This window comes from Arvicola amphibius, chromosome 5 (assembly GCF_903992535.2).
Source record: "Arvicola amphibius chromosome 5, mArvAmp1.2, whole genome shotgun sequence".
In the NCBI taxonomy this organism is placed as follows: domain Eukaryota; kingdom Metazoa; phylum Chordata; class Mammalia; order Rodentia; family Cricetidae; genus Arvicola; species Arvicola amphibius.
Window position 1 is genome coordinate 46,112,039 of NC_052051.1, and position 22,095 is coordinate 46,134,133.

At 50.8% G+C, this 22,095-nt stretch overlaps 1 protein-coding gene across 4 annotated transcripts in view; it reads right to left on the minus strand.

Annotated features, from left to right (window-relative positions):
• Positions 1-1,498: 1,498 nt before the first annotated feature.
• Positions 1,499-22,095, minus strand: part of Sirpa (signal regulatory protein alpha) — a 38,177-nt gene continuing 17,580 nt past the window's right edge. For 2 of the 4 annotated variants that reach the window (XM_038329588.1, XM_038329589.1), the window contains exons 4-9: positions 17,636-17,950; positions 16,902-17,231; positions 15,167-15,277; positions 12,424-12,448; positions 5,857-5,908; positions 1,499-3,854 (exon numbers count right to left, since the gene is read on the minus strand). In XM_038329588.1, the coding sequence (XP_038185516.1) occupies positions 3,597-3,854; positions 5,857-5,908; positions 12,424-12,448; positions 15,167-15,277; positions 16,902-17,231; positions 17,636-17,950 (1,091 nt within the window). In that variant the 3' untranslated portion in view covers positions 1,499-3,596. The remainder of the gene's footprint in view (positions 3,855-5,856; positions 5,909-12,423; positions 12,449-15,166; positions 15,278-16,901; positions 17,232-17,635; positions 17,951-22,095) is intronic. The other 2 variants (XM_038329590.1, XM_038329591.1) reach the window with 2 other exon arrangements.

Sequence of the window (22,095 nt, forward strand, 5' to 3'; positions counted from 1 at the left end):
ACATTCCCTTTATAAAAGCCTGTGGGCCCCATTTCCTCTTGGCAGCCGGGCTGCCCTCCCGCAGGGGAACCCTTGCTCCCTGGCTGATGTTCTCCCTCTGTATGTGGGCCATGGGCAGTCCCAGCTGTGCCGTGAGGACTGCCCACTGCTCTCACTTCCTCCTGCCCCATGAGCTCATCTGGGTGTGGCTCACTTTCGTCAACACTGCATTCTCAGAATTTTGCGAAAGGCCTGGTTCCCAGCAGGATCTTGAGAAGTAGTTATTACCTCAGTGAGTGATCTGGAGTTTGTTCCTTTGCCTCTCTGAACCACATTTTCCTTTCTGTGAAATGGGCATCACAACACGCATCTTCCAAGATTCTGTGAACTGAAGAATGCGAGAGACCACAAGAGTCTTGGGCACACTGTGTGGCTTAGCTCTGTCTCCCCAAAGGCCTTTGTGTTGAAGGCTTCGTCTCTGGCCAATAGATGGAACCAATGGCAGGTGATGGACCAACGAGAACTGTGGCTTAATTAATAGGCTCTTCCACTGAGTCATAATTTGATATCATGACTGGGAGGTGGTGGGCACTAAGAGATGGTATCTGGGTGGAAGAGGCATGCCCCTGGAGGCATGTCTTTGAAGGCTATGCCTTGTCCTCAGACCCTTCTTCCTGGCTGCCATGAGGTAAGGAACCTCTGCTGACACGTTCCTCCTCCGCTGCTCTAATGTTGTCTCACCGCAGGCCCATAGCAATGGGGCCAGCTAACCAGACAGAAATCTCTGGCACCTGGAACATTAAGTTATTTCTCAAGTGTCTTGTCACAGTGATAAAAGGCGGACTGGCACACAAGGCCGGCCAACACCTCCCTTGTTCTAGGGGCTGGGCACTAAAGACAGCATATGAATTTCTGGGGTGGGGAGCTCATGGTCTGGTCGAGAGGAGACCAAGCCACAGGGGGAACTCCTCTATGGCCTCAGCATTAGTTCCTGGCCGGACTTCCTTTGATGACAGACTGCATTGTGTAAGGGTAAGCAAATAAGCTCTTTCTTCCCCAAGTCCCTTTGGATCATAGTGCGTTATCACAGAAATAGAAAGCCTAAGACAGGGTTGTGCAGGCAGACAGGGCCAGCCCAACACCCAGTGCAGACCTGCCATAGAGCACAGGGGGTTCCTTCCTTCAATCTCCAAGGAACCCCGTGAGGGGCACAATCAAACCCCATTGTACAGCCAACATCCCCGAGGTTATCAGGTGGGTGAGTAAAGTGTACAAATCCCCACAGAACTGAAGTAGTGCAGAAAGGATAAAACTCTGTCTGGGTTTTCAGTTATAGCCGTGACTCCCTCTGTGCCAAGGGGACAGAACCTTTACACCTGCGTGGCCTGGAGGAGACCAAGTTACACGGAATTTTCTGAAGCCTTGGCAGTCCCACCTCATCCCCAGCTCTAGAGGAAGGGTAACTGGCAGACTCCAAGGACAGGGTCTCAAAAGACAAGAATTGCAACACCCAAAAGCATTGTTGTTACCCAGAAATCTTTATTACAAAAATATTTTGCAAGCCAAAAATTTTAAGTTGCAACTATGTACAAAATGGGGCCTGTTTCCTTCTCATCTGGTCTACAGATAACCCGGATCCCATTCCTCTCACAGGATGCTCCCCCCTTCCTTGTACCAGAGTTCCATATGGAAGTGTGGGGGCCTCCAGGCTGTCTGGCTAAAGCTATAGCTATATGCTTTCCCTGCCTCATTCCCTTTCTCCCTCCAAACAAAACCTAAGACAAAATTAGGATGTCAGCCAGAGGCTATTCTTTGAACTGGTCTTTGCACCTGTGTGTGTGTGTGTGTGTGTGTGTGTGTGTGTGTACTCACGTGTGCGTGTGCTGTCTCTAGGCAGAGGAGAAGTGGGTGGAAGCTTACAAAACAACCCTTTGGAAACAGAAGACAGTCCAAGAAGATGCCAGGGACACCATAGGTCCCAGATACCAAAGACAAGTTCTGGTTTACTGGCCCAGTGCTGTCAACACAGCCTACCGGCTCAGCTAACTCCTGGATGCCATCATTGGAAGTAACAGGTCACCAACCCTAGAGAGCTGGGTCCTTGCTGAGTTCCTGGTAACTCTCCCCCTCCCCTGCACCTATAAAAACAAGCAGGTTGCCTCAGCTTCGTACTTGAATAGCCTGAGCCAGGGATACCCAGGGATCAGGGACATTAATTAGCGCCTCAACTTGCTGAGCTACATGTTAAGACTAGATAGCCAGGGTTGTCACATGTTTGGCCATGGGCCCAGCCAGGCCCCGGCATCCAGTTTGAAGGGTGTGGGTCAGACAGAGCCTCTGCCAAGATTCCCTAGCCAGTGACAGAGGGGTCTGCCCTGGCTTACAGCTGTGTCATCACAGGTACGACCAGGGTCTGTCTCAGTGGGATCCTGCTGAGGTTTGACGGCAATAATGGACTCCTGCCTGATTACGTCAGAGTGCTGGAGCGCTGGCTGCTGACTGGGCGTCCCTTCCCTCTGAGTGCCTCTGAGGTGCTTGTGAGCGAAGGAGGCTGTCACTGACCTTCTCCCCTCAACGTGGACTGGCCAACATTAGGTCGGCATCGGGTCAGACAAGGCTGCACTTACCACAGCAGCCATGGAGGCAAAGGGTCAGCCAGGTAAGAACAGGGCCCAGTTCATCCCAGTGAGGCTGAGTGCCTCAAAGTAGCAGCTGAGAGATCCTTTTTGGTCCTCAGAGTTCTGGGAATTGGAAAAAAAAAATCGGTTTCTGCTGTAAGAAAATCCTTCCAGAGCAAGAAACTGTTAGACCTCAGACTTCACAAGACCCAACCATTCAACACGTGACGAAGAGTCAAGATGCTGCTGCTGTTGTTTTAAGAAAAAAAAAAAAAAGAAAGAAAAAAATAGACCTAACAACAACCAAACAGCACAAATCAAATTTCCTAACACCTTAGCTTCAAGACTGCACAGTTCACATTTCTCAATAATTTACAGGCGTCCACAGAGTGCTGCTGCTGAGTTAGTACTAGCTGGAGGAAGCAAGCTGGGACTGGAAAGGAGGTGGGGCCACACTGAGCATGCCCAGGGAGTCTCTGCTGGTCTAGGAGAGAGGGTTCCTTCTCCCCCAGGGCTAGTCAGCCTGGCGGGTGGGAAGCCAGCACTGTTGGCTGGAAACTTGCTGTCTCCTGGTGTGTGGTTCTTCCGCGGATGGGGCAGTTTGATCTAAAGGGGTTCTTGCCCCCAAAGCCCAAGTTGGGTGGAGGTGGGGGGGGGCTCTTCTCCACACAGGAGACCAGGCTCTGGATCATCAAGGAAGCAACCTAGAGTTGCCAAGACCAGGATCCAGACCCATGTGTGGAAGGCCGAGGCACACTTCTTGGGTTCCAGGCAGCTTTCTCCAGTCCCCCCTCTGGTTCTGCAACACCAGCCTCCAGAAGAAGGGGACATGGCTGCCCTGGAAGTGTTGGAGAGCCAAGGAGGGAAGACAAAGGCCACCCTTACTCCTGGTCCTAGGACCTGTGCCATCTGGCCTTCTAGGGCTGTCCTCATCATGGCCACTCCATGTGGGACAAGAAAACTTGTGGCTATGGGCCCTAGAGCCGACCACGGTCCCATTCACTTCCTCTGGACCTGGACACTGGCATACTCTGAGAAAGATGGCTCAGGCTTGTGGCCTGGCTGTGCCCGGTTAAGGTGGACCATGTCCAGGTCGGCATAGGTGAGGGTATCCTCTGGCCTAGGCGCTTTGCCTGTCTCAATGCTCGCGTATTCTGTGTGGTTGTTGGGCTCGGGGACGCGAGGGGCAGGCTTCTTCTCTTTGGGCAGATTTAGGTCTGCGTATGTGATGTCATTGATGTCATTTGTGTCCTGGATCTAAAAGACATAGAGAGAAAGTCATTCTGGAGCCCTCGCCTGCTCACCCATCAACTGGCTAAAGTCTGTCTGCCTGCTACTTTGCCAACGGACTCAGTCTTAATTCAGGCCCATCTCCTGCCAAAGCGATTTTATTTCCAGTCTTTCTCCTCCCAATCCACCTTCTTCCCCATGGAGCCTGAAGGGTCTTCTGAAACACTACAGTGGTTGTCTCATATCCTCGCTTCATGTCACCTCCTTCGTCTAGGTGGAACCACCTGGAGCTCTCTTCTCCCATTTTCCATGTCTTCTCCTTGGCCTGGAGTACCCACTTCTTATAAGAAACCCAGGGCACCACGGATAATTCTGCTCTAGCCTGCTCTCAACGCCTCCTCTGGCTGGGCCCAGAGCCCCTCTGAGCTCTTCAGTTCACATCTTCCTATCATCGCATCTACCACTGAAGACTATGTTTTACAACCTTAGTAAATGTGATCTCCGGGAGATCGGGAAACCGTCTTCATCTACATGTCCATTCCACGACTCTTTACTGGGTATCTATTAAACTGCAGACAAGGGCAGCAACAGAAGCCCAAGCCGCAGTGACAGGATGGATGGACGGTAAGATAAATGGATGGAGGATGGAGGGCTAGATGGACGGAACTATACAGTCAGGGTCATTTCCCTTGGGCTTGACTACAACTCTGCCCGGGAAGAATGTGACCTAGGGAGGAGATGAAAATTCAAGCCGGGCGGCGGTGGTGCATGCCTTTAATCCCAGCACTCGGGAGGCAGAGGCAGGCGGATCTCTGAGCTCGAGGCCAGCCTGGTCTACAAGAGCTAGCTCCAGGACAGGCTCCAAAGCTACAGAGAAACCCTGTCTCGAAAAACCAAAAAAAAAAAAAAAAAAAAAAAAAAAAAAAAAAATCAATAATTTGGGCTAAGTCACTCAAAAAAGAAAGCAAGCCTGTTGGATCCTAAAGGGGTGATACCCTGAGCCCTGCAGGTACTCACTGTTCTCTGGGAAATCATGGTGACTGAACTGGTGTGTCCCTCCCTGGCAAGGTATGGTGGCTGACACTGGGAGCCCAAAGTCTGCTGGCTGCAAGGGAGAAAACTGGCCACCTTGCTCCAGGACCGGGCACTTAGTTGCATACTCAATAAGTCTTGGGATGTGACTTTCTACAGGCTTCAGTAACCAATTCTCACCATCATCTTTTACCCAGAAGATTCCAGAAGGAAGCGTGAAGACAAAATAACAGGGGGAAAGGGTTCTCACTGCCATGACTAGAATTGTTCTACGTTTGCTGATAACCACTCAGCGCATGCCTAGGGCTGGTAGGGGTTGGGACAGCCAACCACGGTGTCTGACCTCCAAACACCATCTCATCCAGCCTGGCTCTGTCAGCAGATTCCTTCTAAAGTGGTTTCAGCTGCCTTGGGAATGGCAGGAAAGCTGGCGCTTTCGTTCTGGATCCAGGATAGGGCTTGTCTTGTTACCAGGCTCGGAGGGCCCCAGTGTGCCCAGAGCTGGCATGTTGGACAGAGACAGTGGGGCTCAAGGGTCTGGGATATACATTAACAATGCTGCCTATAAAAATCTCCTTATCAGTGGGGGGAGAAGCCACCAGGTCAAGGAAGGTGCCCTTGGAGCCCAGGTAGTCAGTGACACGGGGCTTTTCCTCCTCCACAAAGGCGAGAGAGGCCGTGGCTGGCAGGAAGAATCAGGCTACAAGGAGGTGGCAGTGAGTTGCAGGGATGAGCAACACAAAGGAAGCTGCAGTCTGACTCTGGGGCATCATTCACGTGGGACACTTTGCTCTTTGGAAATTGTGCCGTGGCTAACAGAGAACCAAGCCGTCCCCAGACTGTGGCTGGAGCAGAGAGAAGGGTACAGAGGACTCGTGGGTGACTCAGGAAACGCACAGATCCTCCCTACCCTCGGAGTCTTAATTTAGAACTAGATCTGCAACTCCGGCTGAAGCAAGGAAATCACACCCCGAGTTTCCCAGGAAGGGCAGCTCACCAAAGACTGTACCTGGGTTATTTCCCTGGCATTCTTCTCGGGCTCGTGCAACCTAAAACGGAAAGAGACACAGATAAAAATATCTATCTCAAGAGCTTATGCAAATCAATCAGAATAACATTCAGGCCCTACTTCCTACATGGGTGGGGGGAGGGACCATGACTGCTTATCAAATGTCTGGACCCAGGAGCCAGTCTCACTGAGGGAACTCTAAACAATGGCACACTCTGTTGGGAGGATCTTTTAAAATGATGCTGGAGAAGGTGCACAGCGAGGGAGGTGGGATGGAGAGGCACTTCCGCGTACTGCCGAGGCGGGGGGGAGGGTGGGGGGGGAGCAAGCCAGGGCTAGCCTCTGAGAAGTAGTGGGCAAATCATGAGCACGGATAATGATCCCATCTTTTGACCCATGCTTGTGCCTTTCTTGGGGATTCAACACACAAAGGCATGTGCCCTGTACAAGAAATGGAAATAAATTCACAGCCTGGTACTTTGCCAATGGGCAGTGGTTTGGGGGGAATTAGCATAAAACAAACCATTTCGTGTTCAAAAGGTAAATGAGAGAAGCGGTGCTTTCGTGGGGCTGGGGAAAGGACCCACCGCCCTGCTCATGCTAATAAAGCGGCAGATTTGAGTCATGTCTCCAGTCCTAAGAGGTTTTTTTTTTCCCTTAAGTTACAAATGCTTTCACTAAAATGAGTGAAAAAAATCAAATCTCTATGAAGTACCCCCGCTAAAAATATGTGGGAAACTGGAAAGAAAATGCTAATAGCAGTGGTCTTCCGAGCATCTTCCTTTGTTTTAGTTTCCCATATCTCCCAAATGTTCTATATTATAAATATACCCATGCAGCGCTGTTAAAAGGAAGAAGAAAGACCAAAATACTTTGCTTCATCAACAACAACCGTGCATGCCCCTGATTCTGCAGGCAGAGCCCAAGGCTTGGCTCCCTGGAGGGTCACGGCGAAGGTAAAGGGCAAGCTGGAGCCACTGGTTCTGCAGGGGTTACATAAATTTCCAAGCCAGGGACTTGGGGCACGTGAGCATGAATAATGTCAGAATGAGCAAGCAACGGGGCTTGGCAGCAGGGTTTTTGATAGCGCTGTCACGAGTGCTTGGATCCTAAAGTGTCCCAGGTGGCCAAATAGCCCTCTAGGCTTCAGGACACAACCGATAGGAGGTCATGCCACTCTCTCCCCAGTCACGAGCTCTCACCCTCTGCAGTGCCCATTGCTTGTCTGGTTCATAGCCAATCACCACCGCGTCCCCCTGACACCCCTGCCCCCGCCGTGGTCTGCTGTGTCTGCTCACTTCATCGCCCTTACTCGGTCCCGCGTCTGCACACTGACTCTGCACAGGGGTTACTGCTGCTTTGCATTTTCTGCTTCAGCAATAGCCTTGGGTGACTCTGTTCTACCGCTGTGATGAAACACCGTGACCAAAGCAACTTGGAGAGGAAATGGTCTCTTAGGTGGATGCTTCCTCATCGCCGTTCTTGCTGAAGGAGGTCAGGGTAGGAACTCAAGCAGGGCAGGATCCTGCAGAGCCGGTGGAGGGGTGCTGCTTCTTGGCTTGCTCCTCATGGCTTGCTTATCCTGCTTTCTCATAGAATCCAGGACCACCAGGTGTGCGGCACCACCAATGGGCTGGACCCTCTCCTGTCCATCACTGATTAAAGAAATGCCTTACAGGCTTGCCTTCCTTGATCTTAAGGAAGCATTTTCTTTATTGTGGTTCCTTCCTCTCAGGTGACTTTTAGTTGTCAAGTTGACATAAAAAAAAAAAAAACAAAAACCCTAGCCAGCAACAGGTTTCTAACTACTTTTTCTCTTGGTTAACTTGTATCCTTTAAGACTTAGCCTTGTGTTTCCTCCCTGGAAGGCTTCACCAACAGTGCTGAGTTAACCCGGCTGCTTCTCTCTGACAACCTCACATCCTCCTGCACATCTTCATTTATGTTTTCTGTTCCTCCTTGCAATGCTGCCTTACCACATAGGCATAGGCACCCAACCTTGAAGCCAGTGCCTATCAAACGGCCCCAAGGCCTCTGCACAGACAACTCTCTCTTCGGGTCTTTGAAATCCTATTTTAACACTTTTCTTTGGAGACAGGGTCTCACTGTGTAGCCTGAGCTGGCCTTGAACTCACAGAAATCCACTCGCCTCTGCTTCCTGAGTGCTGGGATTAAAAGCATGTACCACTGTGCCCGGCTGAAATCCTATTTTAAACAGCCTTATCTGAACCTTCACAGAACTTCCAAACTCTGTTCTCAGGAGACCATCCCTGTCTTGCAGAGCAGAAGTCAACACTGTAAGCATCTGCCCGCTCTGTTTTAAAATATGGAAGCAACGTTACTCATCCTGGGCTCCGATTAGAGTGGGGAGCATCTTGGATTCTTCCCCTTTTCATTACAAGGTGAATTGGCCATCTCCAAAAGTGACGTCAAATTCGGCTACTTGGTCATCTTATGTTGCTGGTCCCAGCTCCCCAGGCTTCCCTGCCTCCATTTCTTGCTTTTATAATGCATAAGTGAAAGTCAGGCATATTGGTTCATCCCTATAATTTCAGTTCTCAGGAGGCTGAGACAGGGATTCAAGTTCAAGGCCTGCCTGGGTTATATATTGAGACTCCCATCACGAAACAAAACAAAAAAGGAAGAGAAAGAAAACCAGGAAGAAGGAGGAGGAGAAGGGGAAGGAGGAGGGGGAAGAAATTACTTTCTGTACCGAACCCTTACCGTACCCTCATCCGTGTGCTCTAGCTAGTCAAGCCTCATCCACACCCCTGCCGCAGGGCCTTGGCATTAGCTACTCCTTGTCTAGTGTACTTTGGCCCCAATGGCCCCACCCTAAAGCGTCTCGTTCACTAGCTGGCTTCTAAAAGCTGCCTCCGGAGGGACGTCCTCCCTGATCACCCCTTTGCTCTGAGCCTCCTTCCACCTTTTCTAGTTCTTGCTGCATGTCGATTATGACGCTTCTAGTTGGTACGGTAAGCTGCCGCCCAAGGGGCAATGAAACCCTAGCACCTGGTCCTGGGCTACTCGGGGTTCATACTCCTCCGTAAATACTTGCTGAATGAATGGCTTTCTCACTGGATTTCCCCAAGTCTGGCTCCAAACTGAGCTCAATCCAAACAAATAAATGAACAATCGAGGTAGTTCTGGTATATTCTGAGAACGAATGCAGCGAAAGTGTCACATTTCATCAGGGGCCATTCAAACAAACCCCAGGGTCCAATCGAAGAGCAGACAACACTCCGATGTGGGCGGGCCTAAGAGTGTTCTGCCTGGGTGTCAGAAAGCTGGGCCTGTGGCCAGCCAGCATCCTGCAGGGTCCTTTGAGTCCAAAGACGCAGGATTCCCGTCACCCTCCCTGAGGTGCTAGGCTGTCTCCTACACCAGCACCAGTGTCTTTCAGAAAGTATTTGATGCCATGCTGGGCCAGAGCCACTGCTGCCCGGGAAACCGCCATTAAGGCTTGCTACCCACCATCACTTTGGTCTAGAGACATGAAAGAAGCTAGTGATTTCGCTCCCTGGGTAGGCTCACACTGGAATGATATGAAAGGCCAGAAAATGTCCTGCTTCAGTGGAGGAAGGAACAGAGGACGGGAGGCAGCAAAGCATCAATGGGGACATGCAGGTGTCAGTACCAGAAATCCTGCACAGGCCTGGGGCAGCCCGGCATTACATCAGTTCTCAGATCTTGGCTGCCTCAACCACAGAAGGGGGACTATAATAGCCTCCTGGGACAGGGGCCCCCAAAGGGTGGCGTGGAGTCGGAATCAGAGGCTCAGCTTTGGTCTGTGTTTGAACAGCCCTTGAGGCTTCGGCCACACTTGAGTCTGAGAACCACTGTCCTTCAACAAGGATAGGAATAGAAAAGAAAAACAAGTGGAAAACCCATAGGAAGGAGTTTCAGGGGCTCGGAGCTCACAGGCTCTGCAGGGAGGTGTGTTTGTGTAGAGGGGTGACAATTATTCCGCCATTCTTTCATTCAACAAGCCTTTATGAAAAACTTATCCCATCGCAGGGATGGCACCAAGGGGTGCAGGAACTGCTGGCTGTGAACAGGAGGGACATAGTCCCTGTGTCCAAGAGATGAGGTCAGGAAAATGTCGTCAGGCTAGAGCTACTTCATATATACCAGAATGTTCATGCAGGACACCAGAGGCCCACAGAAAGCCTCCTGACCCATGAGGAAGTACTGGCCTCATTGAGGAAGACCATGAGGGGCCAGATCAAAGAAAGATGTCAACACTAGCTACTTTGGTGCACAATTCCAGAGGTATCATTTGCAGGACCCACAGTGTCTCCATATCCTTTAGAACCCCTGGAGGTACTTGTGTGGAAGAGGCAGGAGTGTATGGGTTAGCAGGAAATCCAGGGTCCCACAGGTAGCAGGAGAGAAAAGAGGCCCAGCCCAGTGGGAAGCCTCAAGGTTGTCCAGAACCAACACTGTGTAGGCACAGGGGCCTGGCCATAGGCCTTTGGATTTAACCTTGAAGGCCCACAGAGGGCAACTGAAGGTATCTAAGCAGAGGAGGGGGAGAAGAGAGACAAGCCTTGACCTTGGACAAGGCTGTAACGGGGGGAAGAACGAGACAGGCAGAGTGTGGGTGCGTGGACAGGATTCCTGAGGGTGGTGGGGGTTGGTACAGCAATGCCCATGTTCAGGGGCAGAGGCTGGAGGGTTGGACAGGGTCAGAGCCTACCTGGGGAGACCAAACAGGAGGTAAGGCTTATCCCAAGAGCACTGTGTACTCTCTCGGTGGGCAGGGCAGACAGAGGTGGATGAAGCTCCCCGGAGCCCCTGGAGGTAGGTGAGGTGCTTCTGCTACGTGAAGCCACAATTCCCATGACTGACGCCCTCCAGCGAGGACAGGCTCCTCACTGCCCAAACGTGAGCTGTCTTTGACTCTGCATTCCCTTTCCAGCAAGTCCTCTTGACTCTGTCCTTAGAGTACAACCAGAACCTGACCGCATCCTAGCACACACAGCACCTGGCCCAACCTTTCAGCACCTGCTTAAACCAGTGCAGCCATTTCCTCATTAGCCGTTTTGCTTCCACCCCACTGGTTGCCTAGGTGATACTTGTAAAACACAAGTTAGACCACATCTCCCCGTGGAACCACCCAGAGTCCTACAGTCGAGCTCTGTAGTACTGCTTCCCCTCTGGACCCTCAGTTCAATCCTGGGCTCCAGAAGGAAGGGAAGGAGAGAGGGAGTGATGAGGGAAGGAAGGAGACACCTGCACAGCTCATGTGATGCTCCACGCTCACCCAAACCAACACGGAGTCATTTAAGGTTTTACACAGCACGCTGGCACACTTACACAACAGACTGTGGGGTGCTGTCCTACTCTAGGGGAGCACCAGGGTCCATCTTACAAGCCAGAAAAGCCTTTCTCCAAAAGGGGTGACTCTCACTTGGCTGTGCATTTCCTCATCTCTCGCCTTCCTGTGGCCCAGTCAGCTGGGCCTCCCCACTCCAGGCTTGGCTCTACCTGTTCTCTTGTCTGGGCATGCTAAGCCTGCCCCAGAGCCCCTGACTTCAGGTCCCTGCTCACAGGTCTCTTCAGAGACTGTGGCTTCCTATGCCTAAGCCATACACGGCCACCACCTTCCCCCCTCCCCCCGCTGTGCTGGAGCCACCATACCCTGGATGGCTGTTCCCACACTCACTTCCTCCCCAAGTCTGAGCCTGGGTTGTACCCCAGCCCCTAGAACAGAGCTCTGGAACCCCCTTGAACACAACTTCTGCACTAAGGCGTCCTGTGATGTCACCATCTGAGCTCCTGAGCAGGCTGTGACCTCAGAAGGACTTCCCCTACCACCCTAGCAGGTCCTTAAGCTGCATCCTAGTGAGACGCTTGGCAGAAGGAAGGAGGGGACCATGACTAAGGCCTGGAGAGTCCCGTGGAGTGCACAGGGCTTCATGAGTATAGTGGGAAGTATAATAAGGAAGGAGGATAGCCCCATCATTATCACTGGGTATTAGGCAAAGGCCTCGAGCTACCAATGCCAATATGCCCTGAAACCTATTTCTTTTAGGCAATAATAAAAAAATTAACCAATTAAAATAATTATACTTTAAGGTTAAATAGTCACGACAAGCAGGGTACAAGAGAGAAAGCACTATGGACAGGTAAGAGCAAGGGTCGGTGATTTACAGTATTTTGGGGTCTGTCAGACAACTAAGAAAAGGGGTGGGTAGTCCGAGTAGATGGCTCCATGGGGAAGTGCCTGCTACACACGAAGACCAAGTTCAGCTCTCCAGAACCCACATAAGGCAGAGGAAGCATCTTAAGTCTGGCTGTAACCCCAGCGCATCTAAGGGGAGGTGGCTAACAAAGACGGGAGAGTTCCCAGTTCATCCGCCAGCTAACCCGGCATGCACAATGGAACCAGAGGCCCCCTCAAACAAAGTGGAGGCAATGACCAAGGTATTCGCCAACCTTTAAACACACACCGCTGCGCACACATGTCCACGCTCACATACACAAACGTGTACACACAGGTTAGAAAAAAAATGTGACTACGATAGTATCCTGGTCCACAGAAGCGCTTACCTTGTGGAAGAAGTTGACCCTTTGGCTGAAAGAGAAAAGGGAAAAGTGGTTATTTAACCAGAAACTGTGTAACTTTCCTTGAGCCAAGATTTGCCTCAGGGATGTGGGGAGAATTAGCTCAGGGAAGGCCTACTGTCAAGGCAGTAGATGGTCTACTATCATCCACCACCTTCCAGGGCTAAGCTAGGCTACTGCATTCTGCTTTTATCGGATGCCAACAGTCATGCCCAGCCATCAGCCCTCGAGGGCCCAGGTGGCCTCCTATTCTCTTCTGGGCCCCCTCTCCATTCAAGCACATAACTCTGGCAGACCCCACTTAGGTCCGACACTGTTGGAGAGTAGATTCAAACAGGAATTTGAGTTGGGGGGTGGGTGTGGACCCTGAGCCTGCTCCCCCACTAACCTGCTGTGTGATCCTGGGTGGGTCACTTTCTGTCTCTGAGCATCTTTAGCTCACAGGGCTAGCTAGCCATGGCATTCATTATTAACCCATCCTCACTTTCCAAGAAAGCAGCTGTCTGGGTCAGCGGTTTTTAGGTCTGTGGTCTAGGAAGGGCACCCCACATATTACTTCTGGGGGATTATATCTGCAACAGTTTGATTCCCATTTTGTTAAAAAAAAATGCAACTGAAAAATAACATATGTGCTGAGACAGGCTCAGTACAGCACTCTGTACAGGCCACCCAAGGATGATGAGTTCCGGCTGCTGGGCGGGGCAGGCTGGGGCATCCCAGGACCTGAATCTTCAGGAGAGCAGGGAAGAGGGGGGGGGGGCTGCAGCTAAATAGGGCTCTGGACCAAAGTTCTGAGCAAAGCCTCCTTTGGAAGTCTAAGGACAGAGACTGTCTTCATTTTAAACTGGACAATGGTATCTTCCCAGAAACACAGAGCTGGTAGGTTAAATGGGGTCCTTCACCATGAATGCAGCCATGACAGGGGAGAAGGGTGGCTGCTCTTCAGGGTAGGAGGGGAGTAGGGTGGGGTGTGGTGTGGAGGAGACCCTAATGTGTCCTCTGGCTCCGAATTCTGGCCCACCCGCCGTGACGTTCTGAAGAGGTTTTATAATGCTGCCATGTCTCAATCTCCCCATCTGTAAACTGTGTCAGTGAGAGTCCCAAGGTCTGTGGTGAGAACCGATTGCATTATTACACGCAAAGCATCAGGGGTACTGTGGGCCCGGGCCGATCACATTTCGGCTGTCCCTGTTGCTTGAGTCTGTGTTTGACTCTGCACATACTCCCCTCTCAGCGCCTGTGTTCACAGTCCTCCGGGCTGCTATGTCTCTCCTGATCTCTTAGGCATTGATGCTGAGCCACGCAACAGTGAGTTCCCAAGCACCTTGCACACACTTGGTGCCGGGCCTCTGAAAGGATGACTGGGACTTCACCAATGTCTACCTCGAGTGGAGCAGGGGCTCCTCCTGTGTGACTCTCTCAAGGCACTCTGGGAACAGCCCAGCAAAAATAACCGAGAGTTCAAGTCCTCAGTCAGGACTTGAGGCTTGGCTGCTGTTTCAGAGATGAGTCCTTCCAGTTGGTCCAGATGGGACAGAAACTGTGGGACACAGCCTGAGGGGTGCCGAAGGGATGGGAGACAGGTGGGCCACGCTGTCTCTCCTAAGCAGACACACGGCTGCAGAATGGTAGCTCTGGATGGCGCTTGTGTTCAGGCTGTGGTTCATGAGGCATTTTTTAACAGCAAAGTGAACAGGATATAAAAGAGAAAACCTCTGAGTTTCAAATGGATATAAAGGGGTGTGCTGAGTAGAGATAAAATGCCACATCTATAAACATTATGGAAAACCAGCACAAAACAGTTTCCTCCAGCCGAATGAAGAACATGTGTACCGGTGGTTCTCAGAACGTAGCAGACCTTCTCTTACACAGTTCACACTTGGGCCTCATAGCTACCCTCCAAATCTGTGCCCCTGATTAGCCGTGTGACCTCGAACAAGTCAGAACTGCATGCCCCCTGCCAGTTTCCTCTACTGTGACTGTGGCCCAAATGCAACATTGAAGCAATCTCAGATGCAGGGAGGGAGTCTGATAGGGGCTGGGGATGATGAGTCTGAAACAAGGGTCTGGAGCCTGTTAGCTGGCTTCAGGGCTAGAGGCCTTGCACGGCCATAACCACACACACACACACACACACACACACACACACACGTGCATACCCTGGCCTGGAACTCGCACCTTCCCCTGCGGAGTTTAAGGTCATGTACCTTGCTGCTGTGAGGGACCTCTCCTGGGAGGGGCTTACATATGACGCTGGCTGTAGGAGCTGCCTTTATTATACATTGTGTATCCGGGCACCTGCTTAATATCTTACATGGAAATTCTGCTGTCTCTCCTACTTTCACTCCCTTGGCGATAGTTGGGAGAACTAACTGGGGAATCTGGTAACATGGAACCTGCACACATGTAAGAGACACGGAAGGCTGCAGGCTGCTCAGGCATTTCCTCTCTGAGGCTGGCAAGAAGAGTCCCTGTGGTCTCCCTTGCCACCCTGGCTGTTCCCTGTTTCCTACCACCTTAGTAGCAACCCCATGAAAACATGAGACCCCAGGCAGTGAGGGAAGAAGGCTGAGGAGTGACTCTCCTAGACTCCAGCGTGGTGACGCTGTTCCATCAACCCCAGGACCACCCTCTGGTCTTCTTGTCAATGGAAACTACATACGCTTAAGATGCCAGTGGCCATCCTGTGAGAAGGACCACCCAGAGAGAAAGAAGAGATCCCACCCACCTTTCTTCTGTTTGATCCGGAGGAGGTAGAGGGCTGCCATCAGCAGGACTACTAGCAAGGCGCACACCACGCCCACCGCGATGAAGATGTTCTGTCTGGGAGAGTCACTACCTGAGGACAAGCAAGAGGGACTTCACGTATGCAACTCAGAAACAGAAAACAGGAAAGCCCGCCTCCTTCTCACCTGCCCTCCGTAGCTGTGGGCATCTGGCTGGCTCTCCTCAGATGTCTAGGCTTCCCTACCCACCCATGCAGGTCTCTCACGAGCACTGCAGAACACACGCTGCTGGCAGTCACTGAGAAAGCAGCTACAGCTCACCAGCGGAAACCACACTCCCAACCCTGAGGGATGCAAACCCATCCCTTCTCATCTGCCGTGGCAGCAGGACAGATGCCCTGGAACCCAAGCCAGCGACTGTCTGAGAGTGGAGGACAGGCTGCGGGCACGGCTCTGCAGAGAGTTCAGGGCTCCACACTCTCTATGCCCAGGACCTAACCCACAGTATGTGTGTCTGTGGCAGGAACTTACAGCACCGGCCAGGCAAGTCCTAGGCCCATAGAACGGTACTGTCAAGAGCAGGGCTCCATGACACAGAGGTGTGAACTCAAATAAGGGCCCCAACTAGTCTTCACCTGCATTGGTGGAACTGTGTTCCCCTGCTTTCCTCGATTACTGAGGCCAGTACTAATATCTACCTCATTCCACAGCACCAAGAATGACCTGGCAAAGCACCTGCCCGACCTTTCATCCTCTCTCAAGGTTTTTATTGATTCCCTGCTATGCTTTGTGTGCTCCGAAGCTACAGGGTTAAGGAAGACAGTCATGGCCCTTACCAACAGAGGGACAAAATCCCTTTCAGCATGTCCACAACAGCAGAGGCTCAGAGAGAGACACCGACTTGTCCAAGATCACACAGCAAGTTGGTAACAGAACCAGTGTAGACATCAACATTTCCTACTTGCAAGTTCTATGCATCCTATAAGAATCTCAAAGGTCTCAAAGGAGCACAACCCGGTCTGAGGGTTTCCTGAGTCATCTCTGAAGGATGGGGCGAGAAAATGACCCCTGCTCTGTTCCCTTCGGAGCCTCTGCTATGTACAAAGCATCAATTGTGGTGGTGAAAAGACCATGGGACACAGCCACAAAGCTAGTGCATGTGGCCGCTTTCAAAAAGAAGAGCTCTTAATTGACAGCACGCGGAGGGGCTGAAGTGACACTGCTGGCATGCTGTCACAGAACGGTGGAGCACGGCACTGTCCTAGACACACACCTTGGCCTAGAAACAGTCATGGAAATAGCCGTTGGGTGACAGTGTGAACGAGGATGCCCTTTGCAGTACTGGCGTCCTTGAGCCAAACCACCAGCATCTATGGGAGGTGGAGGGGGCACAAGCAAGTACAGGGCAAGGAGCAGAGGCCAGAAAGAGCAAGGGGTAGGGAGAAACCACGGGGACAGTTGTTAGGTGAAGAAGACAGGAGGCAAGATGCAAGCAAAGACGGGCCCTCTTTCCTTCCCTCTTCTTTGGTATACTGTGTCGAAAGACACAACAAGATAGGAACCAAACTCTGAACAGTGCTGACTCTAAGGGTATGAGAGAAAAGGAGCCTACAATAGACTTCTAGACTATCCTACGATAAGCATTACATATGACTTTAACATTTAAAAACAGATAACATCAAGATAAAGTAAAAAAAAAATTAAAAAAAAGCCAGTCAATGGGAGTGGAAGCCTCACCAAGGGTAGCGTCCATGCCCTGCTCCTTCTGGTGCAGGACCCTCACGGTATGGTTTTTGGCGATCGCTGGCTTGCCATCATGTTCCACCTGGCATGTGACCACCACGTTCTCTCTATGGGCAGATGTGTTCACCAGGAGACAGCTTGTCCAGTTATAGGTCCCATCCCCGTTCACTGTGGCATTCGAGGCCTCGTCTGTCCGTGATATGTTTCCATTCTCCAGCCAGGTCAGCCGGAGTTTGTTGGGGTAGAACTTCTGCACCTGGCAGGTGACGTTCACCTGGTTCCCTGCCCTTGTGGACTGTTCGGTGACATCCAGGGTGGGAGAAACTGAAACAGTACAGGCAGAAGCTCTAACCTTAAGCCGCAGAGGAGGGGCTGCAGAGTTGAGCAGCTCCCGCCATAGCGGACACAGGACTGCCAGGCATGCATCAGGCACCCAAACACTGTGGATGTGAATGGGAATGGAGTCAGTAAGCTGGGTGTCTGGGCACTGGTAGCTACCGTTAGGGTGATAATGAATGAAGTCCATGCATGCAGCTTCTGGCATGGAGTGGGAATTCAGGCACAAGAGCAAAATAAACGAAACTACCAGGGAAGGGGGGTGTGGCTCACACTGGGCGCCCAGCAATTGGAGTTGCTGTTGGTAAAGTAAATGCAACTGCCAGCACAGTGCTAGTCATAGGGTAACTAATGGTTGCTGTGTGTTTGGGCTAGAAGTCAAGGACATCTACCTTGGATGATGTCAGACAAGTTAGCAATCCCACGAAGGCTGCTTTTCAAGGTGTCATGAACTACTTCGCAGATGACCTGAGAACGAACATCTCCGGATCTCAGGACCACCTGGGCTGTGCTGGAGATGTTGTAGGAGATACTCTCTCCCTTAGGGTCCACGGTGGTCTGGAAGTGGGGGAGTTCTTTATCATCTTTGAGCCACTTCAGGGTGATATTCCGGGGAGAGAAGCCGTAAGACTTGCAGGTGAAGTTCGCTGTCTGCCCAAGTGTGACCCTGCTTGCTGGGCCGGATACCACCGGTACAGAAGGTTTGGCTAGAGGAGCATTTATAGACAAGAGATACGATGGTGAAGGCCAAGCGAAGGGAGAGACGGGGTAAGCAACCTGCCTAGACAGTAGCATCACTACTGGATCACTAGGGATGGGCCGCAGGCTTTTGTACACTAAGTACATGTTCTAACATTAAACTGTACCTCCAGCCTGGTGACACTAGTCATTAATCTTCACCCCAGTAAAGCTGGAATGGCCCTGTCCTTAGCAAAGGTTCCATGAAATGAGCAAGGCAGACAGTAAGACAAGGCCAGGAGTCCAGGCCCGAGAGCTAAGTCTTCTCTGCATTGAGGGTTACCACGATCTGGACACACACGGGATGGCTGACCTACCTCATCCTTTGCTTTAACTACTCCTAACTGCATTCCTAGAAACTTGGCCAATCCAGAGAAAGTGTTTGCAGACGGAAGCACAGGAAACAAATGGCACCGTAGGATGGCCACGTAGGTGGAACCCAGTGGCTGCTCTGAGATGCGAGCCCCTCCCAGAGCCACACCTGAGAAACGGGTGGCAAAGTTTCTCCTTTCTGGATGCAGTGAGGATGAAGCGAGGACCTGGGAGCTTTCTGCTTTGGGTGACAGACACACAGAGATGCTTCTCAAACACGACACATGGATCTGTCCTTGACCCAAATTTTTATTAAAAAGTTAAAATTGTTTTCAATGGGTGTGTATGTGAGCGGGTTCCTGCAGAGGCCAGAGGAGGACACTGGAATCCCTGGAGCTGGCGTCACAGTTGGTTGTGAGTCACTGTGTGGTTGCCAGCAACTGAACGAGGGCCTTGGTAAGAGTGGTACAGACTCTTTAACTACCAAGTATCTCTCCAGCCCTAGACTTCATTCTTATGCTCCCCCGTAAGAACTTAGGGGTTCACGCAATGGCGTTTTTTTTTTTCTCTCTACACATCCTAGTAGGTCTCACCCATGCCAAGTCTCACGTTTGAAAGGGAGAGAGGCTAAAGATTTTGTTGGTTTTTTTTTTTTAAATCTGGAGGGCTTTTGTTTATGGTTGGAAAAAAAGATCACCTGTGTGTTAAAAAAGTCAAAGGTGGTTCCTTGATTTCTAACTAATTATTAAAGAGACAGACAGCTACCAGACAGACAGCGAGCAGCCCCACCAAGCAAGCAGAAGGACTTTGGTCCTGAAAGCCCACATGAGTGACTAGGAGGGAGGTGGTGTCCTTTGGGTACTAATCCAAATTGCTCATTATCCCTCAGCACCATTTCCAGACAGCAAATGCCACTGTTCCATGTGTGAACACATAACTTGCTCCCTAATATCCACCTACTATGTTGAGGGCACAGAAAGGAAGGTGTCACTTGAAGAAGTCATATCATCAAGACAGCAGCAGCTTTAAGATCCTTGAGAGGTGAAGGGCTGCAGCGCCATCCTCCCAACTCCAGGGGCTCCCTGTGCTTAAAGCTAACGAACCACAATGTAAAATATTGTCGAAAAAGCTGCATCTATACTAGTGACAGATTTTTTTTTCTTGTCACTATTCCCTAAACAACTATTTACATAGCATTTGCATCATATCGGGTATTATAAGAAATGCAGAGATGACTTAAAATAGACAGCAGGATGTGTGTAGGCTACACGCAAGTCTCCCCCATCTTGGACGAGGGCCTTGAACATTTTTTAATTTGGGTACCCCATGAGTACTGAGAGAAGCTGCCATCTATTGAGTTCTTGGGAGCCTGACACTGGTTGCTCCCTCTGCGCTCTCCAGCCCATAAAGGTGTGTCTAGGATGAACTCCTTCTGTAGGGCAAGGCTCTGAATAATGAGACTAGCCAAAGACATGAGTGAGACTCAACTCTTCCATTCAGATGATTAGTTTAGTTTAGTTTTTTTTTTTTTTAACAAATCCTCTGAGCATCTGTGTTTCCTCTGCACAAAGTGGACAAAAACATCACCCTGGGAAGGTGATGTAAACATGACTTCTGGCATATAATAGGTGCTTAATAAGTAGCAGCTATGACTGCTACCTTTAGTTCTGAAACTACACATTTATTCTTTGGCAGTCAGAAGGCACAAGAAAGCCACCACATTGTGGCTCTTTCCTCTTTTGTAGTAATCCCCCTCAGGACCTGAGTTAGGCCAGCAGCCTCAGAACCCCAGTGGGGTCCCAGGTGTTTCATTCAGATAAGTCATTTAGGAAGCACGGAGCACTGACAAAGAGTCTGTGTATTGGGGGGTCATCGAGGCAGAGAGGGTCTGAGCTGAAGATGGGAGATTTGTTTGGTTCTGTTCAGACACAGATGTGTGTAAGTCAGGCAGGTCCCTCTCCTAGGGATCTGAGCATGGCTGGCAGGGCTTTGTGGGCTGCATCTCCAGTCCTCTGGGGCCAGCTCCTGGACATGATTCTGCTCATCACTGGGACCCAGAGCCCATGCTGTTCTAAGGCATAAAAGGTTTTTGATCACCAGCTTCATGGGAACCAACTTTGCCAGGGGAAAAAAATAAAAGCCACAGTTTTTCTTCTGTGGTTTCAGGACACGTATCTCAGCCTGGCTGTGGTGAGAAACTTCAGCTACAAGCTGTAGAGATGGATCTCAAGGTAAGAGAACCTGCTGAGCAAGCATGAGGACCTGAGTTAGAATCCATGTTTAAAAAGGCTGGACACCATGGCATGTGCCTATAACCCCAGTGCTGTGGGAGTGGCGCGGACACAGAAGGATCCCGGGGCTCTGCTGGCCACCAGTCTAGGGCCAGGATCTGTGAGAGACCCCATTTCAAGGGAACAAGGCAGGAAGTAAATATAACAGGACACTAAACATTCTTCTTGTTCTTCTTGGTCCTCTTCTCACGCACATGAAGATATGACAACACACATGCACGCACGCACACACACACACACACACAAGCATACACGCACAGGCACTTCAGGTCCATGTCTAGTCAATTACAGAAGAATTTCTTCAGTAGGTACGGGATGTATGATGTTTTTCAGTTTCTTAGATGAGTCACACAAGCAGACATATGGAAAGCCACCAACTCATCCCAACCCCACTAACACTTGAGACCTGGGAAGGGAAAGTGGCCATCCAAGGCCACATGGACACAGCTCAACACTGATGGGACAGTTATAGTTCCTACAGGCCAGGCACTATTCTACAGTGTTTGACATGATGTCACTGCTTCAGTCCTGACCACATACTCTGTGGGAGTGTCATGGGCAGGTGAGGCCACTAAGGTGCTATGTGGAGGGGTTTGTCCAGGACACAGGCAAGGGAGTGACTCATCTGGGATATGGTTCCAGATAAACTCTGTTCTTCTAGTCACTGCACTTCTGATATGCAGTAATGACCCCGACACCCATCCCATCTAGGGCTTTGTTAACATCTTGATGCTCATAGAACCAAGAATGGGGACCATTATTGTTGTTATTTACAGAAAGAGAAACTGAGGACTTGACAGAAGCCAAACCTTGCTCCAAACTTCAAGGTCTTGGGCAATTCCCCATGGCTTCCTAAAGGGCCAGTGTCCTAACACACCCTGGACACCCACAGCTCTGGTTTAAGGAGAAAATGCTATGATAAAGATGTGGAATGAGGCAGGAAGCCACTTGTTAGCTGTTGCCTAGAAAGTGACACACTACCTGAGAACTTCAGTGTCTGTCATACTTGCAAAGTCAGGACAAGCTACCTGGCCTGCTTCTGTGCAGGGGTGGATGGCAAGGAGAGTTGGCTGCTACCTAGAGGGGAAACTGGTAACATCCACACAGGTTAAAATGAACACACTCTGTGTCGTAGTAGGCCTCTTGTAATGGGTATCTCTGTCCTAGACAGGTGGGATGAGCCATCCAGCACTGTTTTCAAAGCCCACAGTTAGGAAGAAGTGAACTATCTACCAACAGAAGACTACAATAAATTGTGGAATTTCTGGATGCTGGAGTAAAAGACAGCCTTTTACACAAATGCCTTTTGTGTCCTGATGTAGAATAAGAACCTGACTGACATTTGGGAGAGGCTTTGCTGTCACTAACAGGCCTCAGGTTCTGAACGGAAGGGGCATCCTGGATCTTTGTGAAAGTGACACACGCAAAGACCGGCTTTCCTAAAGCTCAGCACTTCCTTGGTACCCGCTGTGTACCTGGCTCACCTGTGGAGATGCTTAGCGCCTGGGCAG